The sequence below is a fragment of the Heloderma suspectum genome, chromosome 1, assembly GCF_057233095.1.
Source record: "Heloderma suspectum isolate Gila_16-S chromosome 1, 16-S_ref, whole genome shotgun sequence".
NCBI lineage: Eukaryota > Metazoa > Chordata > Lepidosauria > Squamata > Helodermatidae > Heloderma > Heloderma suspectum.
Window position 1 is genome coordinate 392,701,921 of NC_139458.1, and position 23,373 is coordinate 392,725,293.

At 43.7% G+C, this 23,373-nt stretch overlaps 1 protein-coding gene across 1 annotated transcript; it reads left to right on the top strand.

The window, feature by feature from the left end:
• The first annotated feature begins 12,138 nt into the window (after positions 1-12,138).
• SDE2 (spliceosome associated SDE2) lies at positions 12,139-21,959 on the top strand. Its single transcript, XM_084828650.1, has 7 exons — positions 12,139-12,306; positions 14,097-14,214; positions 15,872-15,983; positions 16,825-16,994; positions 17,867-17,975; positions 18,927-19,287; positions 21,300-21,959. Exons 1-7 carry the CDS (start codon positions 12,199-12,201, stop codon positions 21,513-21,515), a joined length of 1,194 nt encoding a protein of 397 aa, XP_084684776.1. The 5' UTR covers positions 12,139-12,198; the 3' UTR covers positions 21,516-21,959.
• Positions 21,960-23,373: the final 1,414 nt, after the last annotated feature.

Below are 23,373 nucleotides of genomic sequence, written 5' to 3' on the forward strand. Positions count from 1 at the left end.
ATATGCAGCCTTGTCGTACTCCTTTCCCAATTTTGAACCAATCGGTTGTTCCATCTCTGGTTCTTACTGTTGCTTCTTGACCCTCGTACAGGTTTCTCAGGAGACGGGTAAGGTGGTCTGGTATTCCCATCACTTTCAGAATTTGCCACAGTTTGTTGTGATCCACACAATCAAAGGCTTTAGCGTAGTCAATGAAGCAGAAATAGACGTTTTTCTGGAATTCTCTTGCTTTCTCCATGATGCAGCGAATGTTGGCGATTTGATCTCTAGTTCCTCTGCCTCTTCGAAACCCAGCTTGTACTTCTGGTAGTTCTTGGTTCGCATACTGCTGAAGCCTAGCTTGTAGGATTTTGAGCATCACCTTGCTGGCATGTGAAATGAGCGCAATTGTGCGGTAGTTTGAACACTCTTTGGCATTGCCCTTCTTTGGAATTGGAATGTAAACTGACCTTTTCCAGTCTTGTGGCCACTGTTGAGTGTTCCAGATTTGTTGGCATATTGAATGCAGCACTTTAACAGCATCATCTTTTAGGATTTTAAATAGCTCGGCTGGAATACTGTCATCTCCGCTAGCTTTGTTGTTACTAATGCTTCCTAAGGCCCACTTGACTTCACTCTCTAGGATGTCCGGCTCAAGTTCAGTGACCGCACTATCATGGCTATCAGGGACATTCAGATCTTTCCTGTATAGTTCTTCTGTGTATTCTTGCCACCTCTTCTTAATCTCATCTGCTTCTGTTAGGTCCCTGCCTTCTTTGTCCTTTATCATGCCCGTCTTTGCACAAAACGTTCCCTTGAGATCTCCAATTTTCTTGAAGAGATCTCTAGTCTTTCCCATTCTGTTGTTTTCCTCGATTTCTTTGCATTGTTCATTTAAGAAGGCCTTCTTGTCTCTCCTTGCTATTCTCTGGAACTCTGCATTCAGTTGGGTATATCTTCCCCTTTCTCCCTTGCTTTTCGCTTCCCTTCTTTCCTCAGCTACTTGTAAAGCCTCATCAGACAGCCACTTGGCTTTCTTGCATTTCTTTTTCTTTGGGACGGATTTCGTTGCTGCCTCCTGAACAATGTTACGGACCTCCATCCATAGTTCCTCAGGCACTCTATCAGGTCTAATCCCTGAAATCTATTCCTCACCTCCACAGTATATTCAGAAGGGATATGACTGAGGTCATACCTGAACGGTTTAGTGGTTTTCCCAACGTTCTTCAATTTAAGCCGAAATTTTGCAAGAAGCAGCTCATGATCTGAGCCACAGTCAGCTCCAGGTCTTGTTTTTACTGACTGTATGGAGCTTCTCCATCTTTGGCTGCAAAGGACATAATCAATCTGATTTCGATATTGACCATCTGGTGACGTCCATGTGTAGAGTCGCCTCTTGTGCTGTTGGAAAAGAGTGTTTGCTATGATCAGCATGTTCTCTTGGCAAAACTCTATTAGCTTTTGTCCTGCTTCATTTTGTACACCAAGGCCATGCCTGCCTGTTATCCCGGTGATTTCTTGACTTCCTACTTTAGCATTCCAATCCCCTATGATGAAGAGGACATCTTTTTTTGGTGTTAGTTCTAGAAGGTGTTGTAGGTCTTCATAGAACCGATCAACCTCAGCTTCTTCGGCCTCAGTGGTTGGGGCATAGACTTGAATTACTGTGATGTTGAATGGTTTGCCTTGGATTCGTACTGAGATCATTCTATCATTTTTAAGATTGTACCCCAGTACTGCTTTTCCCACCCTTTTGTTGACTATGAGCGCTACTCCATTTCTTCTAAGGGATTCTTGCCCACAATAGTAGATATGATGGTCACCTGAATTAAATTCGCCCATGCCTGTCCATTTTAGTTCGCTGATTCCCAAGATGTCGATGTTCAATCTTGCCATCTCATGTTTGACCACCTCCAGCTTACCTTGATTCATTGATCTGACATTCCAGGTTCCTAAACAATATTGTTCTTCACAGCATCGGATTTTCTTTTCACCGCCAGACACATCCACAGCTGAGTGTCCTTTCGGGTTTGGCCCAGCCGCTTCACTCTTTCTGGCGCTACTTGGAAATACCCTCTGCTCTTCCCCAGTAGCATATTGGACACCTTCCGACCTGAGGGGCTCATCTTCCGGCGTCATATCTTTTAGCCTTGTGATACGTTCCATGGGGTTTTCTTGGCAAGAATACTGGAGTGGGTTGCCATTTCCTTCTCCAGTGGACCACATTTTGTCAGAACCCTCTGCCATGACCTGTCCGTCTTGGGTGGCTCTGCACGGCATAGCTTATGGCTTCACTGAGTTACGCAAGCCCCTTCGCCACAACAAGGCAGTGATCCATGAAGGGGTATATAACAATACAACCACAATAAACCCTAGCAGCAGTGCAGGAATTTAAAATACAGATTTAAAACAGCAAAGGTAGAAATTTAGAAAGCTAAAATGCTAAAATGCCTGGGAAAATAAAAAGGTCTTCACCTGGCACCGAAAGGAATACAATGTAGGTGCCAGGCGAACCTCACTAGGGAGCTCATTCCACAGCTAGGGTGCCACAACAGAAAAAGCCCTCCTCCTGGTAGCCACCCGCCTCACTTCCTTTGGCAGGAAGAGAGAACTGAAGATGATCTTAAGGTCCGGGCAGGCACATATGGGAGGAGGTGATCCTTCAGATAACCTGGCCCCAATCCATTAAGGGCTTTAAATGTTAATACCAGCGCTTTGAATCGGGCCCAGAAATGGACTGGCAGCCAGTGCAGCTGAAAAAGTACTGGCGTAGTATCGAAAAGGGTCTTGCTCTTAGTGAATACCTGCTGAACTTCAGTTGCCAAGACTCATACAGCAGGACCTCACACACTGAATGGGTCACATGAGAGGTCCTTGAGATATCTAGGTCCCAGCCCATTTACAACATTAAAGGTAAGAAACAGCACATCAAATTGAGCTCAGAAACTTGCATCATATTACACTAATAAGCTTGAAGGTGCTGCTGCTTAATGCCAGATCAGTTAATAAGACCATGATCATCCAAGACTTCATCCTAGATGAGCAAGCTGATCTGACATGCATTACAGAGACCTGGCTGGATGAAGTGCATGGAGTGAATCTCTCCCAGCTTTGTCCATCAGGTTTCAAAGTCCAGCAGTAACTAAGGCTCAAGGGGTGGTCTATCATGGGTCCATCCCCTATCTATGTGTCTTGTTCAGCAGTCACCAGGTTTTGAGTGTTTGTTGTTGATGCTGGGTGTGCAAGATAAGACATGGATTCTGTAGATGTACCATCCACCCTGCTGCCCAACAGTCTCCCTGCTTGGGCTTGGGTGGGGGTGATCTTTGGCATGACTCTGGAGACACCCCCCTCCAAGGCTATTGGTCCAAAGGAACTTTAATGCCCATGTATGTCAAAGCCCACAGGATAGGTGCAGCTCAGGATTTCATGGCTCCTAAGGCAATGATAGGTCTACCTCAATTGATATCTGCCCTCACTAATCAAGCTGGACACATTTTGGACTTGGTTTTTACTGCTGGGCAGATGGATGGGGATCTGGGAATGGAGAAAGTTAAGATTACTCCTTTGTAGGGGCATTGCTGGGTTCTTAAAAGATCCGGGGCACAGGCCCATAACACAAATTTGCATATCTATCTAATCTATCCAAGTTTAAGCACCACACACACACACACACACACACACACATATATATATATATATACACACACACACACACACACATGCGCGTGTGTGTGTGGGGGTTCATGTGGTGTGCTTGCGTGTGTTTATATATTGCATACATACATAAGAAGTGTACACTGACCCCCCACCCCACTTCAACTCAGACCCTGATTCAGCATTTTGGAAAACATCTCGCTTCTGCTCAGGCCAATCTGTAGTCAGTCCACTCAACACCAAACCTGAGTCAAGGTTTGGAAAAATAAGGCTTTATGCGTCCTGTTGACTACCATGGGAAATTAGAAAAAAAAAACCTAACTTTTTTCTCTTGGTCAGAACTGGATGATAATTTCAGGCACAGTAGTCCCCTAGAAGGGGATTACACCTGCCCAATGTCAGAAAAATAGCTGCAGGGTTTATATTTTGATTTTCTTTTAAAGGGAACTCCCATTTACATTTTTATTACTTGGAAGAATTGGATAAACATTTCAGGATTCGTTGCCCCATCAGAGGAGATCATGTCTCCAAATTTCAGAATGATAGCCACAAGGGTTTTTGTGCAAGGGTGGCCTTGACATTTTGAGGTCTCCAAAAGAGGACATACTTTTCTCCTTATTTTCCTTGTGGACCAGTGTTCTGAAAATTACAGACAGCCGTTGTCCCTATGTAAGAAACCAGCAAAGTTTCAGAAGGATAGGTGCACTGGTTTATGTGGAAGGCGAGTTCTCCAATTTGGGGAGGGACTGATTTGCTTTCCCTTCCCTTCCCCCCTTCCCCAATAGTTTTTGGGTAAATTTGTATGAAAATGCACAGGTCATTAGAGGTGTCCCCCAGGCAAGAAACCTGCAAAGTTTCTGAAGGATATACATGCATGCAAATTTAGAATGACTAGAATTTATTTACATTTCACCAATGTTAGCAGCAGGGGAACATAGGTGGGAAGGTGCTACTGCACTCATGTCCTGCTTGTGGGTTTCCTGTGAGCATCTGGTTGGCCACTGTGTGAACACAATGCTGGACTAGATGGACCTTGGTCTGATGCAGCACGGCTCTTCTTATGTTCTTAAATATAGAGTGCCTCTGAGCATGTGCAGAATGCTTTTCTTTTACCAGTGAGCACTTACATTCTCCCCCTACCAATTCTATTACCCTCCATGCAACCATCCCTCCTCATCCTACCATCCCCCAGCAACTCTTCATAAAAACAGATGTTTTGTGCAACTCTCCTCTACCTCCTCCTTGTTATGCACAAGTTGTCATTGTATCTTCCTCTCCATAACTTCATTTGTGCCAAGACTTCACCAAGATTCAGCCAATGAGTCTGTTTTCAAAACTAGGGCTAAGTTACAGAGAAACTCTGAGCATGTACTAAGTGCCTTTCCCTCACCACTGAAGCTAGAGTTCATGCAAAAAACAAACAAACCCACAAATGACAAAACATGCATAGGACTGAGCTGAAAGGGTAGTCAATTCATTAGACAGAATTGGGTAGGCACTGTAGTAAGCTTGCAGTACCATGCTCACAACTCAGGACTTATTTCTGAGTAAACTTGCAGAACATCAAGGTGCTGCAAACCTCCCTCCAAAAGTAACTTGTGCTGGAATCCTATGCACATTTTCCTGAGGGTAAGCCTCATTAAGCATAATGGGACTTCTGAGTAGGCATACATAGGATTGCATAAATGAGCAATATTTATCTCCCCTCCTCTTAAAAAACAAACTGAAAACTCCTATTCTTATATTATTATTATTGTTATTATAATTATATTTATATCCCGCCTTTTTTCCTCTTGCAAGGAACCCAAGGCGGCTTACATTATCCTCCTCCTCTCCGTTGTATCCTCACAACAACAACCCTGTGAGGTAGGTTGGGCTGAGAGTCTGTGACTGGCCCAAAGCCACCCAGTGAGTTTCCATGGCCGAGTGGGGACTAGAACCCGGATCTCCCGGCTCCCAGTCCGTCACTCTCACCACTACACTACCCTGGCTCTCTTATTAAAGCTTTCTGTTCATAGGAACATAGGAACCTACCTCATACTGAGTCAGACCCTGGGTCCATCTAGCTTAGTGTTGTTGACACTGACTAGCAGCAGCGGCTCTCCAGAGTTTCAGGCAGGATTCCTTTCTAGCCCTACCTGGAGATGCTAGGGATTGAACCCGGGACCTTCTGCATGCCAAGCGTGTGCTCTGCCACTGAGCTACAGCACTTCCTATTGCTGGGTAATGGCAACTGACAGACAAAACAGCCCCAGATTTGTTTCTCTGCAACCATGTGATCCCACTTTTCTCAAAGATTTGAGTGAGGAGGTGAAGAAAAACAAACCCTCTTGCTTGTATAAAGGCAAATACAGTTCAGAACTTCTCTTGCCCACTGAAGAGAATTCTCTTTAAGAATTCCCCAATATATGTTCTGGGTGGAATAAAGAAGAGAAAGAAAGAAGGATAGGGGAGGGAATAAGAATGGTGATTAGAAATAGGGGTGCGGGGGAGGTAAGAGAGAATTCCCTAAGCCAAGTGGCTGTTTTCGGAGAGGGAGTACTTCAGAGGCATTTAGGAGGCTGTGGAAGGTTTCACATACTTACATTAACTTTATGAGGTGAGGTGGCTGAGGGCTTTTTCTAGCTTTTTTTTTTTAAACTGTAGAACCTTTTAAAAAGCTCCAGCAGTTTCTCAATCATGACACCACATAGTCCTAACCCTCCCTTTGGAATAATTTGAGTCCTACAGCTATTTAGGAGAAATTAAAGTGGAGGGGGAGAAAGACGTTTGTGCAGGCTGATGGGTCCTTTTCTGTACTGAATCTACTAAACTTCTGCAGAAGCCAAAGGTTCCAGTTTGGGGCAGTAAAATTAGATGCTGTGTGAAATACCAGTATTTCACATGGAGCTCTTTCTTCCCTTCCTTCTCCCTCTTCAAAATTCCATTGCCAGCAAGCTCCCAACTGTGGGCATGTAAGAGCAGAAAAGAAAAGTAGGGGGAGAGAGGTTTTTTGCACCTCAAACAACAACAACAACAACACTACACCAGAGATTAGGGATAGTGACCTCCTAATGGTCACCTTAAACACCTTCTGATTAGGATCTCTGATCCCCTGTGTGGCTTGACAGTTTTTACTTTTTCTTTTAGTCTTTGAGAAAAAGAAACTTTACCCATGAATAGCACAAAAGCCACTGGACCTAACTGTCTGAAATTTGGCAGGTTCAGTCAGCTCCATAGAGGCACCCAGGTCCCCAAATTCTATAACTTTCTGTGGAAGTGCAAAAATTTTTTTATAGCTCTTTACTTGGACAGATTTTCTTGAGAAAAACAAATTTTACCTGTGGCTAGCACAAAAGCCACTGGACCTGTCTGAACTTTGGCAGGCTCAGTCATCTCCACTGGGGATGCCAGGTCCCCAAATTCCATGCACGTATGTGGAAGCACCAAAGAAAACCAAAACACTTTGCTTTGACATATTTTCTTGAAAATAGCAAAATTTACCTGTGTCTAGCACAAAAGCCACTGGACCTAACTGTCTGAAATTTGGCAGATTAAGTCAGCTGTATAGGTGCTGCCAGGTCCCCAAACTCTATGCACTTATGTGAAAGCACAAAAAAATTATAGCTCTTTGCTTTGACCGATTTTCTTGGAAATAGCAAATTTTACCTGTGACTAGCACAAAAGTCACTGGATCTAACTGCCTGAAATTGGGTAGGTTCAATCAGCTCCATGGGGGCTACCAGGTCCCCAAGTTTCATATATTTATCATACAAAGTAAAAACGTTATGGTTGTTTTTGTTTTCCAATGCAAGTCAATGGGAAAATGTAAAAAAAAAAGGCAATTAGAACAGCTCAAAAGATCCAGGGCACAGCTCAAAAAAGATCCGGGGCCCGTGCCAAGGTGGGCCTTCATCTAACAAAACCCTTGCTCCTTTGTCATGGACAGATCACCACCTGGAAACCTTTAGACCTCTCAAGGGGCCCTAACTTCTACAAGGGTGGGGGATCTATTAAAATAATCCACCCTTGGAGGCTTATGGATCCAGATGGATTCCTGATGGTTTGGAATGGGGAAATGACATGTGCCATTAACATGATAGCTCCAAAGCACCCTCTTTCTACCAGCTAAGACCACTCCCTGGTTTTCTGAGGACTTGTTCAGAAAACAGGTGGGTAGACAGGTGGGTAACTAGTGCAATGATGGAGGAAGACTTGTGACTAATCTGATCTAACACAGGTTAGAACCCATTTTCTGGGCTACTTTTGGCAATGATAGTGGCAAAGAAAGCTTACTGCCAGCATTGCATCTGCACAGTCAGCTAGCAGAGCTTTTTTGAGTGGTCTGTGGTCTTTTATATCAAGGTCCCCAGGAGTTGGATACCTCAGTAGCTTGCTGTGACCAATTTGCAAGAGACTTTGCAGATAAAATACCTTGCATTCATTCCTACTTAGGACTCCATATTATCAGAGTCCAATGATGTACCTTTTGCAGCTGCTTTGGGATTCTTCTCAGCGTTTGCTGAGAATGTGAACAGGATTCTTGGATCAATGAGGGTGTCTACATGTGCACTAAACTATTCCCCATCCTGGTTTGTAAAGGCAATCAGAGGTGGACTGGCTGACTGGATGTTGGAAATTGTAAACTCTTCTTTACATAAGGATTCTATTCCATCCTGCCTAAAAGTGATGGTAGTTTGTCCTATATTAAAGAAGGCATCTTTGGATCTCATTGCTTTAAATAATTATCAGCCAGTGTTAAACATTCAATTTTGGGGCAAAGTGCTTGAGCATATAGTGGGGACGCAACTCCAAGAATTCCTGGATGTGACTGATTATCTTGATCAATTTCAGTCTGGCTTCAGAGTTGGTTTTGGTCACCCAATTAGATTATCTTCGTCAGGAGCTAGACAGGGGAGTGCATTCCTGTCAGTTCTGCTGGACCTCTCAGTGGCTTCTGATACCATCAAACATGGTATCCTTCTGGGCTGCCCTCCTTGGATGCCTATGGAGTCCCACAGGGTTCAATTTTGTCCCTTATGCTTTTCAACATCTACATGAAACTGCTTGGAGAGAGAATTCGGGGATAAGGAGTGGGTTTTCATTAATATACTGATACTCAACGCTGTATCTCTTTTCTGTTACATTCTGGGGAGGCAGTGGAGGTTCTGAATTGGTGCTTAGAACCAGTAATGGACTGGATTATGGTAAACAAACTAAAATTAAATCCAGACAAGATAGAGGATTGGACCCTACCCTCCCATGAGTGGATGTCCCCCTCCCCCCCTTGCAGTCTCCCACACATGATCCAAATTTGCTTCTGGAGCAGATTTGGGGGACACATGGTGGGCTGCAGCAGGAAAGGGGAAATCCATTCTGCCAGCAGTTCCCTTCTGCTTGCAGAACAACAGCATTGGATAGAACCCAGAGATGCTATTGGTTAAGAAGGGGTACCAGGGATACGATGTCAGCCTGTTCTGGATGGGATTTCACTCCCCTTAAAATATCTGGTTGATGGCATGGGTGTTTTCCTAGATTTGACCTTGTTATTAGATGCTCAGGCATCAGCTGTGGCCAGGAGTACTTTTGCTCAGCTTTAACTAGGGTGCACCAGCTGAGTGCATTCCTGGTATGATCAGACCTGGCCATAGTATTACATGCATTAGTTATACCTCAGTTGGACTACTGTAATGCACCCTTAGTGGGATTGCCCTTGAAAAACACTCAGAAACCAACTAGCACTGAATGCTGCTGCCAGAATTTTGACTGGGACAAAGTGCTGGGACTATATAACCCTTTTATTGTATCAGCAGCACTGGCTACCAGAGTGCAGTTCAAGGAGCTGATTATCACTTTAAAGCCCTAAATGTCTTGGGACCGGACTACTTGAAGGACTGTCTCCTCCCATGTGAACCTGCCCATCCTTTAAAAACACCTGTTGTACTACTCCTGTGTGTGCCATTGCCTTCAGAGGCACAGTTGGTGGCAACACACAAGAGTGTGTTCTTGGTGGTGGCAGCCCATATGAGGAACTCTCTGCCTGAAGTTGTTTTAACTCTGCTGTTGCTTAATTTTATTTTTTGACTGTGAATTTGTGTGCATGTTTGCTGTCACTTTTAGCTTATGTATTTTGATGTTTCTATATTGTGGGAAGTGGTTTTGAGCAACTCCTTTTTTGGAGGGGAAAAGCAGGGTAAACATTTCTTAAAGAAAGATATATTAAACATTGTTTTCAAGGCCATAACCTAATAGTGCAATCAGATAGATCAAGAGCTTAAACATTTATTGGCTGGGGTGCCTTATTTTTTAAATTTGTGTATTATTCAGTTGTCTTACCTTGATTTTAGTTTCAACTGCATATTTTTTTTGTTTACCTTTTTATACACCTGAGGATTTTGTGGGGGGTGGGGGAGAAATAAAATTCATGAACCTGTTTTTATAGCCAATGCTAAAGAATCCACATAGGTCAATTTTGATTTCTACACTTGCAGTAGGTAGCTGTGGTAATGCCTAGACATCTCCATAATACTTGAATTCAGGGCTCAGCTTCAGAAACCCTAAACTCATTCCTAGAATATGGAAATAATAGAGGGTGCTGCTTTGTGCAGAGTGCATTTTGTCTTGTTGGGAAGCCACAGATAGTTCTCACACATCTGAGATTAGGAGCCAGTTCACAGGGTGTGCCTCCCACACACTCTTGAGCTTTGCTGCCTTTCTTTTTAGAAATGAATCATCCCTTCTTCCAAAGTTCCAGACTCAAACCATAACTGCTTTACCACCATTCTCGCTAGGCTATGCAGTTAGGACATCTCTTTGTCAAAACCAGACTTTGTACGATACTAAGTGGTGGCAACATCAATTTCTGTAGTAGATCAAGCTGTAGAGTCCTTTTCTGAAGCTGCATTCCCAGTCTCAGCCATTCTTTTTCATGGTGTTTTCATGATTCCCATTTGAACGGATGTTGTTTGGATGAGTTCCAGAAGCTGTTTTGGGCATTTGAGGCTGAATCTGTCATATCATACTGTGACTTTTATGTGAACCTTTAGACTGGCTGGAGGGGTGTTTTGAGTATGTGCAGTGCCTTTTCTGTATACTGAATCAACACCTCCAGTCATTGTTTTGAGGTTGGCTCTCGCCCTCAGAGTGAGGCATAGATGAGGCATCCAGCCACACCTCGATGTAAGCACTCATTATGGAGATCCATGTGGGGTTGCTGCCTTAGCTCCAGGCTGTTCCCGCTCCCCCCGCCTTTCAAATGTCCTGTGCAACTATTCAGACTTGTGCCATGTTTGTTTTACAAGCTGAATGTCCAGTCCAAGGCAGGCAGGCAGACAGTGTGTGTTTGTGTCTCAGCGTGCTCGCTGACACATATTTGCTGCCTCTTTGGAGAAAACCAATGGAGTGAAGGAGCCTGGTGTTGTTGCATTGTGTAATTCGAGTCAGTTTCCTCTTAGTTTCCCCCTCCTTCCTCAGCGTTTACACACAGTCTTCTCCGGAAAGGACAGGCGTGTTGGCTCGGGCGGCGAGTCAGTGGGCTGTGTGTGCTTTGCCTTTGCCTCCGAAACGAGCGCAGCCATTCTCTCGTTGTTGCCGCTGGCACGGTGACATGGGCAGTCGCATTTGCTGTGCCACCACCTGGAGAGAGGCTGAGATGCTCCTCAGATCGTTGCTCCCAAGCTGGCATTGTCAGGGAACATGGCGTTTGCGAACAAGCACAATGAACTGTGCGGGCAAAGGCAGGGGGAGAAGAGGTGAACGCTCCTTTGCGGGTGTATAAATACACCAAACTCTCTAAACCTCTTGTGCCTGTCGATGTAAGTGGAAGGCAAGTCGCGTATGCTGCTGCGAGCCCCGGGGTCGCCTTTTCGACTCGGCCCCCAGCCTCACCGTCAGTTTTTGTTTTTTTAAAGAAGCCACGCCGTACTAACTGTTCGTTAACAACACGGGGATTTTCCCGCCCTCGTCCCCTTCTTCATGACGGGAAAGCGGCGCGAAGAAATGTCCACGCGCTGCAGTGGAAGCTTTGGGGGTTACGTTGGAGCCACCAAATGCACGGACAGAAGGCCGACGGGCCGAGGGTTTGCCAAGATTGCGGGGGGGGGGGGGAAGGCAAGCGGATAACAACCCTGCGCTGTCTCCAACGGGGCAATAAACTTGAGGCGCCGCCATGATCCAGGGGAGACATTGCCGCTCAGCAGCGCCGTCCGCCTGCGCCTTGGCTTCCCTCGCCCTGTCAGCCTGCTAATTCCAACCACGCTGCCCATCCCCCATCCCACCCCCTTTATCTGCCTCCTTCAGACATCCCTCGCGGATCCACCCTTTGCGCGCGAGCGAGGGTGCGAGCGCGCGCTCTTACACGCACACACAAGCACCCCGCGCGCTTCTTCTCCCACCCTAATCTATGTCACGTGGGCCGAGGAGAACCCTGCGAGGGAACTCTCCCTCTGCTGGCAATGCAACCCAGTAATGCCCTACTTCCTGTTTACCTTCTACGTCAGTAGTGCGCGCCGACCGCCTCTCCTTGCGTCTTACCGGAAAAGGGGGACCGTCTGGCTGGTGGCTATCGCTCGGGAAAGGCAGAAAATGGCGCTGTTGGTGCGGGGACCGTTGGGTTCTGGAGCGGAGTTGGTGCCGTTACCGGGCGAAGGACGGTTGGTCTGGGATTTGCTCTGCGCCCGTTGCCAGGCACAGGTAAATAGGCTCGTCGGAAAGATGTGGGCGTCTAGGCCTCCCCTGGGCGTCTGTGTAAGGGGCGGCAAGGGATAGATGTGAAGAGGCCGTTTCTGGTTCCTTTTCATCAGTCTCTTTTGCATAACAAGTTAGGTAGAGTGGGGGCTAAGAAATAGGTAGGGGGGTTACTTTCTTAGTGAAAGGAAGTGTGTGGACGATATGACGTATAGAAAACCGAATCGGGTCACGTACAAAAACCCGAATCTTTGCTTTCTCATTCAGGGTGCAATCCTATGTATGTTTAGACAGGAAAAGGCCTATAACTGGCCGGAACATGCTGCGAGCTGTAGGACTTCCTTCTGTCTTAAGCATGCATAGGATTCCACTCTCAGAATGAGTGCTCACCTGGTTCTATACTTTCAGTAACTGATGTCGGTTGGAAGCCATAAGTGTGTATTGGTAGAGTAATAAAATTCTTTTTCGTGAACGCTAACTGACAATCAGTATTGGCAGTAGGGTAAAGTGTATAGAGATTGTTAAAAGGGTAATGAGTTGAGTTACTTATTTTACCCAGAATATTTATGTTCTGGTTTTCAGCAAAAAGTTCTCACAGTAAAAGAAACTTGTTTCAATAAAGTTTGTTTCTATTCTCAGCAGGAGTTTCAATTTTAGATAATAACTGAAGTTACCAAAGGGGGGGTGCATCTTTTGTGTTCTGTAATACAACATTTACAGGGCAATCTTATGCAGGGCATTAAAAAGTTTAAAAATAAAATATATGATAAAAACAAAATTCTCTTTAAGCTAAATGTCCCAAAGGACCTGACTATTGGATGCCAGACCAAACAGAAAAGCTTTACATCTCCTTCAGAAAATATATAGGGTCTGCTTTTGCTGGAATTCTAGGGAGAGGGAATTTCAGAATTGTGTGACATGTATTTATTTACAATATTTATATACTCCTCCGCATCAAAGATTTTGGAGTGGTGAACAACAAGATAGACGAATAAAACCCCATAATTAAAAAAATTAAAACATTTTAAAAGAACAGATTTTAAACATAATAAATGGCAGCTGGTCACTCAGGGAAAGCCTCTCCAAATAATGTTTTTAGGAGGCGCCGAAAGCGATACAATGTTGGTGCCTGACCTCCAAAGGCAGGGAATTCCACAGGAAGGGGGAATTCCCTGCTGAAGGCTCTCTTCCTGGTGGGCTCCAACTGGGCCATAGGTCCATGACTTGGAAACTTAATAACCCTTCCATGCAGTTGGTCGGTGCTATGGGTGAACATCTGGCTCAGGGGTGGGTACCTTGTGACTCTCGATACGTTTGGCCTACAACTCCCATCATCCTTCACTGTTGGCTATGCTGGCTAGGGGTGATGGGAATTGTAGGCCAAAACATCTGGAGGGCCACAAGTTGTCCAGTCTTGTTCTAACCGGAACTTGCTTTTGTATAAGCATTCCCATTTTTAAAAATCTTATATGTATTGTCATTTAGTGGAGAGAGAGAGAGAGAGAAACATTCATTCCCAAATATTAATGGTAGCAGCACTGATTTATGCTGAACTTCTTGTCGTCTGTGCTGCACATCTCTGCATACATGCACTTGGTCATGAGCTGCGACTTCCACAGAGGAAGAACTACATCTTTTACCCATCTTTCTCTTACTCTTGAGGGAGCTGCCAGCATACTGTTCTAAATAACTTGATTGGAAAGTAATCTAATTGCCATTTGCTGTAGGCTAAAATGTGAAAGTGTTTCTATCCACAGTGTCTTTTTGGAATTTTTTTCTAACTATCTTGTTTCTAGGGTCTTCCTAAAGATCACTTCTATGTAAAGTGTAATGGTCGATGTGTTAATTCTGAAGATGTGCTACAGGATGGAGCTGTTTACAGCTTGGAGCCAAGACTATGTGGTGGAAAGGGAGGTTGGTACACTGCTGCTACTTTATGCTAAACAAAGCATTATAGTTGGATGTGACTCTTAAACTAGTGTAAATGATAACGTGTTGGTCCTATCATTGCATGCTGCCCATAACTAAAGCTATGATACCTAAGGCTAGTTTGTGACTAATGAGCAGCCTAAGCATCAGAATGCTTTCCCCTTACAATTACATTAAAAAGATATTCTCAGCACAATTAATTCAGCAATCAGGATGAAAGAAATTATTGGAAAAGGATACTCAGCCAGTTCTTGTAAGAAAAAGTAGGATGCCTACATTGTATTAAAACAGGAGTGCAAAACCTCGGAACTGGGGGCCTAGTCCAGCTCTCTGGGGTTCACCAGAAGGCTGTACCACTTCCCTTGGTTCTACTCCCTTTCCCCTGGCACCAGTTGTTTGGTTTCCTGACTTTTATGCAGCTAAAATATGCTGGTTTGTTTTGTATTTTGGCCCCACCCCTTTGCCCTCACCCCCACTGGAATGTGGCCCCCAAGAGCTTTTCCGAAATGAAATTTGACCCTCAGGCCGAAAGAGGTTCAGCGTCCTGTACTAAAAACATTCATGTGCATTTCCTGACTTGCTATGCTAGCTTCCTACAGAAGCCTGAGGCTGGCTTTTCATGGTGTATCTTGATATGTGATTATAATTTTAAGGACAGTTAAATAAACCTACTCCAACACTAAGAGTTTTCAAGAATCCCCTGGAGATTATCTGATTGTTCATGTTGTGTCTCTCCCTAATTTCATCTTCCTTCATTGTCATTCATTTGCTGTTGACCCAGCAAGTTATTTTGTCTGATTGTCACAGTTGCTGCTAAGATCAGCTCCCTAGTGAAACTTTTTTTAATGGCTCCCTTGTTAGAATTTTGTATGATTACTGAAATATAATTGGTGAAAACATGAGCATGCATGGCCTATGCGCTTCATTGGAAAGCTTTTTTCAATAACTAGCAGGATTGGAAAAATCAAGATGCCCAATTGTCTAGGAATTTGATTCTGGCTTCCAGGAATCTGAAATAGTTATTTAGTCTTGGGCTGGGATGTCAGCTAGGAAATCTTCAGTCCTGCTTCAGGATCTCTAAATTGGGCCTTTTCATCTAGGCAGTCCTATACCCCGTTACCTGGGAGTAAGCCCTACTGAATTTGGTGCGGCTGACATCTGAATAGGTACATATAGGATTACACTGTTAGGGTATTTATTTCAGAGGCCTTACTGAGCTAGTAGTGTGTGGTTTAGTTGTAGTTCATTGTCCTTTTGATTTACAGTGTAAAATGAAATACATAGTTTTGCAAGCAGCCTTGCAAAAATTGACCCACCCATAGGAGCAAAAACTCTTTCGGTGCTCAGTTGTTTGCCCCTATAGGTTTCATAGGTTCTGCAGAGTGGTTTGAAATATCTTCCAAGAATTCCAGTATTAAAAATCGTGAACTGGCCAATGCAAAGCAGCGTATTAATATAGTCCATATATATATGCTTAGTGCCAAGTTCTTAACAGATATAAGTCTGTCTCAAATTACTGGATATGGCAGTAGGAAGAAACAAATGCAAAGAATAACATAGGTTGCGGTGAGTCCTGTGTAACCATCTCTGGAGTGTTCTTCTTGCACTTCTGCTACTGACATTTTCTTCCATTTCCTACCAGGTTTTGGATCTATGCTCCGAGCACTTGGTGCTCAAATTGAGAAGACAACAAACAGAGAAGCTTGCAGAGATCTCAGTGGAAGGAGACTTCGAGACGTTAACCATGAAAAAGCGTGAGGCATTTCTTTCTCTCACAAACACAAAATGACCATACACTCTACTGTCACTATTGCATAGTTTTAGAAGTGCGTTTCTCAAATTTTGAGTTACAAAAAGTCCAGATGACAACACTGTGACTAGTGCAAAATATCAGTCCACTGTGTAACCCCCAGAAATTAGCTTCAGTCTCAAAAGACTGGTTAAAATGATGTGGTGATTTGTGTTCCTTTAGTTTTGATGCTGCTGCCTGTGATCAGTCATATAGTTGTTGCTCAGCTCTGCCTTGTGTCTCCTTCTGTACAATAGCGTTGCTGAAAGCATCCATGTTGTGGGAGATGAGCAGTTTGGTTACATTGATAAAGCAGCCAGCCCTTTTAGTGGCCCTTGTTACATTATTTGCAGGAAATGAGACCTGTGTAAATGCAAAGAGTGAAACTGACAAGGGCATGATGCAAGTGATTTTACTGGGCAAGACATGTCCTTACAACTTCCTCTATGATAATGAATCATTCAGAGGATTATTCTTTTCCCTCCTCCCCTCCCTTGACAGTGTTTACGTAGGAAGCATAGGCAGATGAAGTTTTTTGGTCATGTCTAAGGCAGTGGTAGGTGACCTGATGCCTTCCAGATGTTTTGGACTGCAGCACCCACAATTTCTTACTATTGGCCATACTGGCTGGAGCTGATGGGAGTTGCAGTCCAAAACATCTAGAGGGCACCAGTTCTCCTACCCCTGCCCTAGGGCTTTTCTGCCAGGTAGATGGGAAAAACTGAGCGATCCAAAAGCACTGAACCCATAATAGAGTTTACATGTTGAAATGCATCCTATTTCATGTGGTTTCCTCTCCCTTACAGAATGGCCGAATGGGTTAAGCAGCAAGCAGAACGTGAAGCGGATAAGGAGCAAAGGCGTTTGGAGAGGCTGAAACGCAAACTTGCTGAGCCGAAACACTTTTTCACTAATCCAGACTACCAGCAGCAATGTCATGAGATGGCGGAGAGGCTAGAGGACTCTGTCCTCAAAGGTAGTGCTGGAAACATTGGTTGTTTATGTATCGGAATGCATTTCTCAGTAGCTAATTGGTTATAACTAAATAGCTTGTCAGCAACGTAGTCTGGACTGGTGCTGAACCTCCCTGTGTTCTTCTCTTTTGTTTTCAGCTTCTGTCCTCTTTTTCTTTCTCTCTCTGCCTCTCGGTGGCTAAGCTGCTCTGTGACATTAGCTCTGACCATGCAGATCTTGTCATGGGCCCTTCTGGCTGCCACTGGCTCACCTGCTTTGATATTATAGAGGCTTACTAGCCTTGGCATGGAGGCACTTAAAGCAGCTTCGTAGTAGGACCTTAGAACATGAATTCTGAACTCCGTGAGCAGCCAAAGTGGCATTGAATCCAGTTCCCTATGCCAGTAATCCATGGACTCTTGAATGACATCTTGGGGAATAGATTGGTTCCATGGTACCATAGCCTTCTCATGAGAATTCGCACAACTGTGGAAAGGCATGTAATCGCTACTGTAGAAAATGAATATTGAAAACTGCATTCCTTGGTATCCATTTTGATAGGTGCATTTGATTAAGTTCTAATAGACTCCCTGGGATAAATTAGTGAAGAATTTCCACTGCTTTTTAAAACTTAGTGGATGTGCAGTAAAGGGGACAACAGATGCCATTTTGCGCTATTCTGTCAGCTATGTGGAGGACTGATGCTGAACTGAGCAAAATGGACAGAGCTGGAGGGGAAAAGCTAAATGTTGAGGAATAGAGATAAGAAAAAGACTTGCGACTTCTACGTAAATTCTTTCACACCTGAGATTATTATTATAATTTCTAAGTTTCAGTTAAATTTGGGGAGACTAAATTGAGTAGGAAAAGCTGAATACTTTTGCTTCTTTTCAGGCATGCAAGCTTCCTCCAGCACAGTGGTATTGCCAGAAAGCAGCGAGAGTGGGAAGCGGCCAAATGAGTCTGAAAAAGGAGCGACATCAGAAAAGAAGAGGTGTTTTTGGTAAGCATTATAGTTCAACCGCTGACACAATGGGAAGAAACAAATTATACAAACTGTACGAGAAAGGATCCAGTTGCTTTCTTTACAGGTGGTGGTGGAGGAGAGAGGTACAATACAATACAGTACCTTAGATACAATACCTTAAATACCTTAGATACAATAGCTTGGATCCTAAGAACTGCAAGCAGTGCTCTGCTTGTGGAATGGGGGTTTCCCCCCTCCTCTGCTTGCCCAAGTAGTTCATTAGATCCAAGCCAATAACTATTTCATAGCAATCTGCCACAACAGTTCAGCATATTCATCTCTTTTATTCAATGCAGGAAAATTAGAAAGTAGCTTCTTGTAAACATCTTCTGTGTAAGTTTTCCAACTAGTGAATTGCAGTGTATATAGCAGTATGAGTACTACTCTTGAGTGAACCCCTTGGAATTGCTTGGGAACAGTCTTGGTAGTTGTGATTAGGTGCACATGAGGGGCCATGGCTCAGTGGTAGACCACCTGCTTTGCATGCAGAAGGTCCCAGGTTTGATCCCTGGCATCTTGAGGTAGGGCTGGAAAAATTGCTGCCTGAAACCTTGGAGAGCCGCTGCCAGTCAGTGTTGACAATACTGGGCTAGATGGACCGAGGATTTGACTCAGTACGAAGCAGCTTCCTATGTTCCTGTGACCTCAGACTTCCTAACGTGACTACTTATTGAAAGAGTTATGCACCTTAACCATTGCCATAAAGTTGGAATGATTTGTATGGCATTTCAGCAATGCTGGAACTTCACTGATACTGGTCTTGTGTAGCTTTCATTGGGGACAGAATCTGTGTTCTGTAGCTCCTTTCATAGTTACAGGTCAAGCAAGTCTGTGGCCATTCGGAAATCCACTTCATTTCTGTGCTTCATAGAGACCATTTTTGAAAATAATGTACTTTTTAAAATGGATTTCTGTTGATTGTGATAGGCTGGGTGTGGAAGAGTTGGAGGATCCTGATAGTTCTCAAGACAGCAGTGACAGCGAAGAAGACAAGTCACCCAGTACATCAGGAAGTTGTGCAACGTCAACTGGCAACCATGTCGAAATGGCTGGCAGTAGAGAACAGTGCCCTAGTGGTTCAGAGGATTCTGTAAGCTTCTGCTCAGTCTCTGATACAGCCGAAAAGTCACAAGCACAAATGGAGGTTGCCAAAAAAGATCTAGCAGAGGATCCACCTGTCAGTGAAACTCCAGCTAATGAGAAATGTGAATCAGCCAAGACCCTGAAGGAAGAAAAGCAAGCCAATGCCTCGAGTACTCAGGAACCTGTGAGCCTGTCACAGACCACTGTAAGTATGATAGACTATTCCTGACTGGAGATGGGCTCATTTTGCTTCTTGAACCCATTGTACATCTTTATTTTTTTAAGATTTTTTTCAAGATTCGTGACCCACTTTGTCAATTAACTTTCCATGAGGCATTCCTAAATTATACCAAATGCTGCATAAAGTAAGTCATAGATGAGACCTGGAATAAAATATTGCAGTGTGGAATGCTGCTGTTGAGGCTTCCAACCAATTTTTGTGAACTGCCCAGAGAGCTTCAGCTATTGGGTGATACAGAAATTAAATAAATAAGCCACCCCCATTCCATCTCCCTCTACCTGGTTTTCTGTTTTTCCCCCCTGAACTGTCAGTCATTCTGTGGCTACGGCAAATGATGAGGGCTCATTGGGCTGTTTGAGGGTATTTTCCCCACCTTTAAGGGTTCTTCTAAGGACAGGATGTACTTCTACATACCTTGGGGTTCCCCCAAGCCTGCTTTTACCTCCTCCTTATGCATGGGTGGTTACATATGTGTCGGTGAACTAAGCCTGCACATTGAAAATGAAGAGCATGATGTGACGTTTTCAGTAGCAAAACCCCAAGTTAATTGTATTTGTTGATCTCTCTGCAGTATATTTTCATGTGCAGGAATATTCTAATGCAGAGACTTTGAGGAAGGCAATAATATAAAAAAAAATCACATATGGATTTCCATAATGCTGGCTTTGATTTACAATTTAATATGGACAAGAAACTCTACACTAATATGGGGCAGATCAGTATTATATAATTTAAGGTACATAACACACTTATGTTGTGTTTTATACAACTGATTTTTAGCATGTATACTTGGAAGAGAGTCCTATTTTTAAAAAATCAGTGATACTTTCAAATGAAAAGGCTCCAAATGTGAAAATTGAGCAGTTTCAAAGGCAACTAAATACTGTTTTCCAAAGCCTCCATTTTTCTTTGAAAAGAATGTGTATGTGTGTTTCTTTGTTGGCTGCTTGCCTAGCCAGGTTTTGTGGTGTTAGGTCCAAATTCTTTCTCATTTTCATATAAAATATATTGAAGAATAAAACTGCTGGTTAATATTTCATGCAAGGTGAGGCTTTCTGCCATAGCACGGGTGGTTGCTGCGATAGCTTTAAAGTAATGCAGATGGATGTGTGTCCTGCTGCATTGTGGAACAGTTGACCCTTTTGCCAGTGTGCAAAGTCTCTCCCATTATAGAGAGATGACTGCAGGCTCTATTGCAACTGGGATGGTGCTGCTGTGTGCAGCCATGGTGTCCTAACTAGTTCTAGCACTTGGACATGCTGTCTTCATCAACTTTAGCCACCTTGAGTGCCATTTGTTTAGTAGGAAGGTGGGGTACAAATCAGATCAGTCAATCAATAAGGGAAGATTGGAGGTAGGAAAAACCTAGACTTTTCCCCCAGGGCCTACAGGAAACATCATCATCATTATTGAAAACAGAAATTTTCCAAGCTGTTTGAAGTAGCCAGGAGTAGCTACAAGCCGCAGCCAGACAGGCTGCCATTTTCTTTCACAATGTGCCAGTTGGAATGACGCTATGTCATGATGTAGGCAGTGTCTTTCTAGATGCGTTGTTAGAAAAAAGATGGTGACTTCAAAGAAAGAGAAGAAAAAGAAGCTTTTAAAAATAAACTCTTAACCCCACCCCTGCTGTTAAGCCCCCTTCCCCTGCCTGAAATTTTACCTTGGTCCTGGGAATTTCACCAAAGAATGTCCGACTTTTGAGACTTGTGGCTGTGGCTGTGAAAGTGGGAGTTCTGGTATTTAGAAAGTAGTTCTAACCATAGAGCTCTTCAGTAAAAGACAAAACGGGTTTGGATTTCTATAAAGGACACTCATATCACTTAAACCTGAACAACCATTATATTACATAAGGGGATTTTGCAATATTACTCTAAGCATTTAATTCAGTGTTTGCTAAAAAGTCAACACTTTAATCTCATGGGTTACCTGAGATGAACATTTTAAACACCGTATGTTTCTTTCTGCTTTTTTAGGACTCCTCAACAGTGGATCTGTTGGAATTCCACTCTGTTGCTGAGCTGGAAACCCTGGGGCTAGATAAGCTGAAGTTTGAACTGATGGCTTTGGGACTGAAATGTGGGGGCACATTACAGGAAAGAGCAGCACGACTTTTCTCAGTGAGAGGTCTATCTAGGGAGCAGATTGATCCAGTCTTGTTTGCTAAGCCTTCGAAAGGCAAAAAGAAATAAACACCAGTGCTTGGTTTGGTTTGTATACCTAGAGTTTTGCAAGATTCGTCATAGTCTGCTGTTTTATAGAGCAATCCTGTTTTTAAAAAAGCAAATATGAATTTGTGTATTCTTTAAATGCAGTTCTTATAAGAATAAGCTTTGTGCATGTTGGAAGTCAGGTTTAGAAGTTTTTGTCAGCAGTCTTGTCTTGATTTTTGTGAACGTTCCTCTGGAAGACTGTAGTAGGTTGCTGCTGACTGGGAGAATGTTTTATATTCAAGCTCATTTGCTAAGAGTAGTAAGTGGCAAACATTAAATACTATACAGTTTTGGGTAAAATAGAAATGCTCTGTGAATGACATTCTTGGAGAGGGGGGTGGGTTGTAGAAGAAAATAACATTTGTGATGGAAGATAAATGCTGTATCTTAACATGGATATGTAATAAAAGCCAAAGCTACGGACCTTGTGTTGAATCTTCTCAGACCAGATTTCAGGTTTGGGATATATATTTAACTCAGCACTTGTTGCTGCAAGAATAGATGGACAAGTGAGAGGTGTTACTGAGCAACCTGGGGCAATGTGCCCTTCAGGCAGCTTCTATTGTAGTGGCATTCATACTTTGGAAGCCAGCATTTTCTGGACTATTGTAGCAAGCTGAAACAGGTTTTGATTAACTGCCGGTGAATCATATATATGGTCAGAACTCCTATTTCTAATTTTATAATGAAAATCTTAATTTGTGCATGACTAGAAATGGTTAAACCAGCTTCATTCCTTCCTGTTCAGATTAGCCATGGGCTGAATGACTTGTTAACGTCACATAATAGTAACCCAACCAGGGCGAAAATGGATGAATGCGCAATCTCATCTCTGTTCTATTTGTCCTCTCATCACCATTAAACACAAAATGATCATCTTGACCAGGTGTAGGCAACCTTAGTAGGCCATGGGCACATTTGGCAAGTTGAGAAAGTGTCCTCAGCACCACCACAAAATGGCTGCCATGTGAGGCACAGCAAAGGACAAGTAAGCTGGCCAAAAGACTGAGTACAAGGTAGAAGTAGGGTCTGGGCCTCAACACAGTGAACAAGTCCTTTGAACCCACAGTTCTCGGGTTTCTGTTGGTACTGTTTCACAATAATCCCTGCTGCCAGTAAGAAAATGTGTTAGTTGGGGGAAAAAGTGGGAGGAGTATGGCTCCTTAGTGGGTGCCAAGAAAGGTGTCTGTGGGTGCATTGAAGCCCACGGGCACTATTTTGCCTACTCCTTATCCGTACCAGTAGCTATACAGAACACAAGTGTGTGCTGAAGGTATTAGGACACTTACATCCTATGTTCCACCAAACTCAAGGTAGCATAGATGGTGTTCCCAGGTAGTCTGCTATCCAGGGACAGACTCAGCCTCCAACTTAGTATTTTTTCATTCTTGCTATCTTACATGGGGTTCTGAGTGGTCCACACCAGCTTGGTGTCAGCAGTGCTGTAGCTTCCAGTGCTCCCAGCCCCTTCCATGGGCCCCAGAACTGCCTGGCACAGTGGTGAAGGTACATGATGCAACATCATACCCTGGTGCTAGCACCTGCAAGAGAAGATCTACATAAATATCCTGGTGTAGCAGCACCCCAGTGGTGGAACTGTCTCCCTATGGAGGTTGGGCCTGCCACCTCTTTAGTGCCCTTTAGACAGCTGGTGAAAATGATACCCTTCAGCTGAGCTTCTAATAATGCTGCTCTGTTTTTGTTAATTAATCTCTGACTTTAAAAATGTTTCGTGTTTTTGGATTTTTATGGATGTTAATTCTTTGTACTCTACATTGCCTCGAGTTCTCATTGCACGGAGGGGTGACTGAAAATATTATAATAAAAATAAAGCCTA

What these genes read in the sequence shown, in the direction of transcription:
- SDE2 (XM_084828650.1), top strand. Translation starts at nt 12,199, where the DNA reads ATGGCGCTGTTGGTGCGGGGACCGTTGGGTTCTGGAGCGGAGTTGGTG. An exon ending in ACTATGTGGTGGAAAGGGAG is followed by an intron (nt 14,215 to 15,871) that starts GTTGGTACACTG and finishes ATTTCCTACCAG; the next exon opens with GTTTTGGATCTATGCTCCGA. An exon ending in GAAAAGAAGAGGTGTTTTTG is followed by an intron (nt 17,976 to 18,926) that starts GTAAGCATTATA and finishes TGATTGTGATAG; the next exon opens with GCTGGGTGTGGAAGAGTTGG.